Source organism: Solea senegalensis, linkage group LG8, assembly GCF_019176455.1.
Source record: "Solea senegalensis isolate Sse05_10M linkage group LG8, IFAPA_SoseM_1, whole genome shotgun sequence".
In the NCBI taxonomy this organism is placed as follows: Eukaryota; Metazoa; Chordata; class Actinopteri; order Pleuronectiformes; family Soleidae; genus Solea; species Solea senegalensis.
Genome location: NC_058028.1, coordinates 1,886,545 through 1,894,569, shown reverse-complemented (window position 1 = coordinate 1,894,569; position 8,025 = coordinate 1,886,545). Strand labels below are relative to the sequence as shown.

The 8,025-nt window shown below is 43.0% G+C and overlaps 2 protein-coding genes across 2 annotated transcripts; both read right to left on the bottom strand.

Annotated features, from left to right (window-relative positions):
• Positions 1-371: 371 nt before the first annotated feature.
• Positions 372-2,059, bottom strand: cbln20 (cerebellin 20). Its single transcript, XM_044032726.1, has 4 exons — positions 2,015-2,059; positions 1,828-1,926; positions 1,586-1,726; positions 372-1,487 (listed from the first exon to the last, which is right to left on the bottom strand). Exons 1-4 carry the CDS (start codon positions 2,019-2,021, stop codon positions 1,054-1,056), a joined length of 681 nt encoding a protein of 226 aa, XP_043888661.1. The 5' UTR covers positions 2,022-2,059; the 3' UTR covers positions 372-1,053.
• A 691-nt stretch (positions 2,060-2,750) lies between these two features.
• ftr86 (finTRIM family, member 86) lies at positions 2,751-7,873 on the bottom strand. Its single transcript, XM_044032103.1, has 10 exons — positions 6,995-7,873; positions 6,809-6,904; positions 6,149-6,382; positions 4,866-5,028; positions 4,697-4,774; positions 4,382-4,426; positions 4,234-4,275; positions 4,002-4,061; positions 3,700-3,902; positions 2,751-3,234 (listed from the first exon to the last, which is right to left on the bottom strand). The coding sequence occupies exons 1-10, from the start codon at positions 7,472-7,474 to the stop codon at positions 2,899-2,901; spliced, it is 1,737 nt and encodes a 578-aa protein (XP_043888038.1). The 5' UTR covers positions 7,475-7,873; the 3' UTR covers positions 2,751-2,898.
• Between the last annotated feature and the right edge of the window lie 152 nt (positions 7,874-8,025).

Below are 8,025 nucleotides of genomic sequence, written 5' to 3'. Positions count from 1 at the left end.
TATGACATTTTTGGAACATTTAGGACGACATACTAACCTATGACTTTTTTTCACATTTTGGAAGACATACTAAAGTATGACTTTTTTGTCACATTTTGGACGACATACTAAAGTATGACTTTTTTGTCACATTTTGGACGACATACTAAAGTATGACATTTTTTTCACATTTTGGACGACATACTAAAGTATGACTTTTTTGTCACTTTCAGCCTGACTTTTATTTTCAACATTTGTTGACTGCAGGATGCTCATGAGTCGTCACAATGTCGTCCCACTGGAAACAACGAGCGCTCTGGTCCATAAGTTCCAGTCATTGTCTTTTCTCCAGCGTTGCTGCAGGGATAAGGTGGATACAGCTTCATGAAAAATGTCTGTAGCTATTTATTTATTGAATAGAAATATAAACTTGAATTGTACAGTGTAGTGATTTTCTTCTTTTGATGATTTACACACATATCTACTGTAAACATGACACTTTCATGCACTGAATCTACAAGCATTTTGGGTTTAGATGTTTACAGTTGCCCTAATGCTCATAATTATACTAATATTTCTACTATATGGTTACAGATCTTTGAACAGCTGGTGCATGTATTCAACGTTAAAAGTAAATTACAAACCCCATATCCAGAAACTCACAAAATGCAACAACAACTAAATATATGTCATCTGTTAATTTACTTGAACCTTCGTCCTCTTCTTCTTCAGGATTCTTCCTTTAGGTCCCCCACAGTGTCTCACTGTCCTCATGTCCTCCTTCACAACATCCATTTCAATTTCCTTTTTTTGTATAGCGCCAAATCACAACATACATTATCTCAAGGCACTGTACATAGTAACAGTAGAGAAAAGAGAAACCCAACAATTGAAAAAGCAAACACTAGTTTGAGTCATTTGTGCAGAAGTCGGGACATGGATCAATTACACAGGCAAAAATAATGAAAAAAGAAACATTTGCTCTTATCAAAAAGATCACTTTACACATGTTCAGACACGCCCACATCAGACACAGCACAAAAACAGAGCAGAAAACCGAACGTTTCTCCTATGTTAGTCAGTAGCATACAGCAGAAAGCCAGAGAAAGTGTTGTAGTGGCTTTTGTTATCGCAGAGGAAACATCCAACGGGCAAATTGACAGCCACTTGGTCCCCAGCCATCAGGTGGAGGGCCATAACAATAGTGGCACTGTCCTCTTGGTCTTGCATGTTGTGATCTGTGGGTCCAGCCACGACCATGTCATTAACTTGTAGACTGGCACAGGCGGCCAGGGTGTTCCCAGGAGAGCCAGCGTCACTGTAGACTGTGAGGGCAAGACTGTAGACACCAGAGCGGGGAACAGTGAAGACCCCAGTCTCTACATTGTAACCACCTCCGAGGTTGATGAAGACGTGTTTGTAGATGACGAGCTTGTCGTCGCGGAAGGTACCGTAGCAGTTCAAATGATTGTCGTTGTTCAGCGCCACAGAGAACGCGCTCCGGCTGCCTGAATATCCAAAGGGAGAAAGATAAGCTTTTGTGAAGCTGTGAATGAACAGGTCATTGTTTTCCATGCACATGTTTAACCAGGTGTTTTGGCCTCACCTCTGACATTGTCAAGGGCAGCCTTTGTCTTGGTCAGCTCCTTCTCAAGCTCACTGAGGCTCATATTGAAAAACGTCTCCATCTTGTGAATTTGCTGCTGCATCAGACAGCAGCCACACGACGCCTGGTCCGTAAGACACACTGAACAAACACACACACAAACACACACACACACACACTGAGTGTCTTTTGTCTTAAGCTCAAGTTGTTGACCACCTCGTACAGAAACACCATGACCTCACCATTTTCTATGTTGTTTCTCAAGGTCTCACGACGTCCACCCCAGGAGAAGACATTGGCTTCAACCAACACTGATCCCAGCATGCACAGCAGTAGAGCAGCTGGAAACCCAGACAGACAAAGATTCACCTTTGTGAGACCTCGTACTCCAGCGTTTATCTTTGAACGTATAGTAACGTACAGTCTCACCTTGCATGGTTATGCTTGTAAATGATGTTTGCTTCAGAGGAACCAAAGGTGAGGCGGCTTCATGGAGGGTCGAGAGCCGCAGCTTTATACATTTCCACTTGTGTTCTTTTTTTTCTGGCTCCTCCTCTCTTTGTCCACACAGTCAGTGATTCGGTGTTTATGGAAACATGAAAAGCTTCTCTGTGAATCACAATGAGACGGCGCGCGTTCGTTTGATGGCGTTTTGTCACCAGTAAAGTTGTATGAAGTGAATTCATGGTGAAATTATTTATCATCTTACATTCAGAATGTTGCACATGTTATTTTTTAAACCTGGACAATGAATCATGTCAGGCCAGAGTTTCATTGTCCCGCTGTGAATAGTGTTGAATTACAAAGTGAGGTAACAAAAGTAACAAAAGTCTCACAAAGTCTTTTCTTCCAAGACACCTGAGAGTATGAATCGATATATTGGAAAGGCTTGAGAAGGTTTTGTTGGCCTTTGTAAGATTATGTCAAAGATCTGACCCAAATCTATAAATTGAACAACTGAACTTCCCTACAGGGATTCATAATGTATGTCTTATCTTCTCTTGCCTTAATGAATGGTATGAGTCACTTGGAGAGGCTTCACTGTATCCAGGTCAGTGAGGTGCAGGGCTTAAAGATCAGATTATCAGGAGTCTAGTTAACCTTGTAGTCGCATAAAAAGACAAATGCAACTATCAGGACATGAAAACAAGTAAAAACAGTGAAATGTGTGTATGTGACAACTTTATTAAGTTTATAACAAGAACACAGATGCAAAACAATCACTTTCTTATCTGGAAGGATCTTTAGAATTTAAAGTGTAAAATAAAATGTTGTATTCTTTCAACCAGACAAGCAGATTACACAAGTGTCACTTAATCCAACTGGCAAACAGTGACCGTGGACCCGACTCCTGCCCAGAATCGGAATCCAGGATACAGTGGGCCAGTGAACTGGGTGCTGTGATGGTGGATGAGGAACGCCTGGTTGTTAGTAATACGGTAAAAATTCAAAATCCCATCATGTTGGTCCAGATAGATGCCGATCCGTTTGGCCTTAGGAGAGCCCAGGAGCAGGTCCTGCCCATTGTGCCAAAAGGAGAAACCAGTCCCGGACCAGTATAAGCTCCAAGACTGGGGATTGTGTCCCAAACGGCTTTTGTCATCATTAGATTTACGTTCCATGTCTTTGTAGGCAACACCAACGGTGATCTGTGTGGTGACACGAGGAAAAGTAGATTAAGAAAGTAAGATGACGGTGATTTGTGTGTGTGTGTGTGTGTGTGTGTGAGACACTGACACACAGTCGATGCTGACTGCACTATGCTGCTTTGGGTTGTGCCAGACTAGCTTCATCCTGACTGTACTGGACTATTTTACTCTGGGAGCAGCTGGGCTGGACATTCTAGTGTTATTCCTAATAGAAAGACAACAAAACACTTACTGTACCAAACAAACCAAACCTGCTCTACGACTGAACCATAGTAGCAGGCTTTGTGCCATATGACACTTTGCATTATGCAGATGTAGCACAGCACGGTTCATCGTGGCACGGCACGACTCTACACGGTTTGGGTTGTTTTCCATTACTCCGAAGCTGAATTTTTACATGATTTAAAACCTCATTTTTATCGATACATCGTACAATATTGATATTAAAAACAAAAGTGATGGTACCTTCTGGCCAGTCCACTCCACCTCCCAGTAATATGGGCTCCCTGCCAGCGGCTCTCTGCAGAGGACCTGTCTCCAGAAGTGGAAGCGTTCAGAATGTTCTGGTGGGTTCAGGTTTTCCGCTCGCAGTGAGGCCTTACGACCTCCCTCTGACAGCTGCAGGTGGCGATACACGGTGTTAGGGTCCATGGTGGGTTCAAAACCAACTGCAGGGTGAAGATGTATTCAAGTAAAAAACTGGTCTACTGTGGAAAATGTTTCTAAACATACGGTTTATGTCTCTGAGCATGTGACACTTCACTCACATTTCAGCAATTCTTCTCTGGACTTTGGTGGTGAGTTTAAATCTGTTGTTACAGGAGGTGCTAAAAACAAACACACACACACACACACACACACACACACACACACACACACACACACACACACACACACACACACACACACACACACACATCACTATATCACACATCCTAATTACATAAAGTCAAGTAGCTGGTTAATATATTCAGGTAGATTATAAAGTTGTGGATTTACTTTGAGGGCGAGGGGGAAGGAGCGGTGGAGGCGGGGCTGAAGCTTCCAGAGAAATGAGAGGTCAGTCAAATACATCATCATCATTTATATCATCATCATCATCATCATCATCATCATCATATCGTGTATTAAGTCTATTCTTTCCTACCTTGAGAACATGTAGGATACAGAGCAGGATATTTTAATAAAGACCCTAGGAGGAAAAAAGTATAATTACACTGCACATACAGGCTTTTTATTGATCGATCTATAACAGACATGCAATCAATAATATAATTAACATTAATACATACAGAACTTGCTCTTAAAGAAGCTTGCACACCACAGGGAACACGACACACACACACGTATGCAGAAATGCTGGTGCATATTTAAGTATGACTGCTCAGAGCACTTTACAGTACATGCAGTTGTTTTTCTGTCATCTGTCAGACTCACTCAGCCTCATTTTCATTTTCCATACCTGTGTTTGGTGCACTGGCCTGAACACAGGTGTCAGTTACTGACGGCTCTGCTACTGAAGTCAAGTTGTCATGATTCACTGTGAAGAAAGGACAAGTTTAAAGAGACGAGACGAGACGAGACGAGACGAGACGAGACGAGAGGAGACGAGACGAGTTGTAAATACTGACCAAGTGTGATGATCTTGGCCAGGCTGCTTTTACATTGCTCGTGTAGTGAAGTGTGTAGTTCCTTCATGGTTGAGCGGATGGATGCTACCACGGCCTCCTCCTGACTCAACACTGACTCTGCTGTCACACTTGTTGGATCCAGCGGCTCCATGGTTAGGAAATTCTGGACATCAATTGACAGTTAGTTGATAATTATAACTAACTAACAATAGCTGTAAACTTTTTATTTATTGTGATCCATGGTTAATGTTGTTTTTTTCCGTCTACACTGCTTCAAATTTCAGCATTAGTGCTAAACATCAGCCATGAGCCGTGTCTGTGGAGACACCATGTGGTGTGTAATGAATTATTATTCATTTAGAGATTCCTCAGTTTCCATAGCAACCGTGTGTGGTTTTGACAGAGATTTTACTGTAAATTGTAGAAAACGTCCCTCCAACATGGTTTTGTTCACCTAAAATCTGACTTCACAGCAGTTCACTCCACGACATAAAAAACCTGTTCTGTTCTGAGCGGATATTTGTGACACAACAGCATCTGGAAAGTGTTCAAAATATCACCAGACATTTAAAATAATAAAGTGTCTGTATCTGTCCAGCAGAGGGTGCTGTGAGCACAGCTTGGCCTGCAGCCATGACTTCTTTCCTCATTGAGAAGAAGACTTTGAGGCGGCAATTTACTACTTCTACTACTATGTGCTTAATAATTACTAATAAAGGTCTGCTATGTTACTTATATGCATGTTATTAAGCGCCTGGTTAATGGTGAATATGTGTTCCCTAATCTACAGTGTTACCCTACTATGTGTGTGTGTGTGTGAGGTCACTTACCACTTCCACTACAACGTAAAGCAGCTCGTTAACGTCCCGCCATTGTCACGAGGGACAACTTTGGTTGACTTTGGTAGCGATTAAAACTTCCAAAATTGATAGAAAACATTTTCATTGTCTTTTAATAGTTAGCCCTGATGGATTCAACATGGGTTACTTATTAAAAAGGTGTTTCACTTCAGTGTAATGAAGAGAAAGGAAAGCATCTGTAAGCATAGAGTAATGAACACATCGCCACACTCAGCTATTGATAGAGCCATGACATTACAGGAAATGAAGGATTTTAGGAATCTATATCAGATCTTCCAAATAAAAATGTAATGAATTAATAGCCTAGCTCTTGACGCCATGTCGTGGTGGTGAATCATATTTAAATCATGCTTTCAGAAAAGTATAAGATTCATACTCGTGTTTGGTAAAAATGTGAAACTCAAGCACATTACTCATTACTACCTTCAAGAAGCAGACGTGGTCCTGCACGTTGGAAAGCCTGCTCAGCTCCTCACTCTTCCAGCAGAGCTGTGCAGCCTCCTGCTCCAGTCTGTGCATCTGCCCTTCAACCTGGCTGCCGAGGGAGTTCTCATGGGAGCTGAGGAGCTCCACCACCTGGAGGCCTGTGATACTCACCTTCTTGGCAAGGTCTGAAAATAAATCTGTGCTCTCCTGCCCCAGAGCTTGGACCAAGGCCTGTGTGTAAGGAGGAAGGACAAACATGTTCTGTATGTCAAGAGGATCCACCTTTTAATGATGAAGAAGTTTCAGACTCATTCCTGCAACACCTGCAGCAAGTGACAACAATCTTGCTGCACACCATGTGACCCCGCAATGGTATTCTTTATCACAATCATGCTTCTCGTGACCTGATCGACCAATATTGAAAATACATGCTGCATCAACAGCAGTCAAGCGTTCCCTGAACAGCTGTATGTGACACTGTCTGCGAGGCCGATCAGAGTCTGATCTTCCTGACCAACTGTTCACATTATATATTGAAAGTGATCAGAAATCTGTGCCTGTTTGTGTGGAGCCATGACGTGACTGCTGCATTATTACAAACAGATCTAAGAAAGACAGCAGCAGAAATGGTGACTTTATACAAACATAGTGAGTTACCTTGTGTTGGCGAGCAGCATTCGGGAACTCCTTAAGCTTCCTGTCAGTCTCCTGAATTCTCCTCTGCACCTCTGCCTGAATCTGAACAAGCTCTTTCTACACACACACACACACAAAGACCAGCATTAGTGGAGACACATAGAATAATCCACACTAATATCCTGGTGGTCATTTTCCATCGTATACCTGTCTCTCCTCCCTCTCTTCCTGTGGGCTGAGCACATGATGTCCCCTGTGTCCACCCTGGCAACACAACACACACACACACTCCTTGTCTTCACGGCAAAACATATCCAGAGGTTGGTGATGATGTGGACAAAGCCGAGGGTCCACTGCGGGAAGCTGAGGGTGCACACTGTCCTGTGGTAGTACTTCCAAGTAGATAGGCATCGATGATGCAGTGGGGCAGCTTTGCCTGAGGCTGTTGGTTCTCAGTTTTTCCATAACCTCCGCGAGGACAGTGCTCCTGGACAGCGAGGGCCGGGGGTTAAAGATCTGCCTACACTGGGGGCAGCTGTACTGACCATTGCTGTCTCTCTTGTCCCAGTGACTTTGGATACAAGCCAAGCAGTATGAATGTCCACAGGGTAGAGTGGTTGGATCCTTCAGGGTGTCCAGGCAGACTGAGCAGACAAAGGCCTCCTCCTCAGTCCACGCAGAGGCCATTTGCTGCTGGGTTGGAGGTATAAAGTGGAGTTTGTGTTCTCAGAATTCACACCTGGATTTATGTGGATGGAACACAAGGTTCCGTGTTCCAGTGGGCTCACACGCGACACACGGTTGCAGCTTTTAAATACCAGTCCACATGAGTCACATGGGTTCAGGGTGGAGCTGGTAAAACAGGTGGAGTGAGGAATTTCCCTGTGTGTCACAGGTGCATCTCAGTTGGTCAAATGTTTAATGTGACACCTCAAACCATAATGGTGATGTTTCATCACTGGGAAAACCCGTGACATCACTAAAGAAAGACAGAATTTGACCAACATAGCGACACTATGCTCTTTATCCACTAAATCTGTCATGTGCCCTGATATAATAATGGAAATTAATCTAGTTCACGCTTAGTTTGTCAAAGCAGATAGACCGTTTTTCCCCCGTGACTTGTGATTGAAATGTAATACAATGGGTTGTTTTCATGATTATCTGTGACTAAAGTTAACTAAACTAGACATTCACTCTTTCTCCATCTCCTGTATAATTGTAGGAACACGCAGATG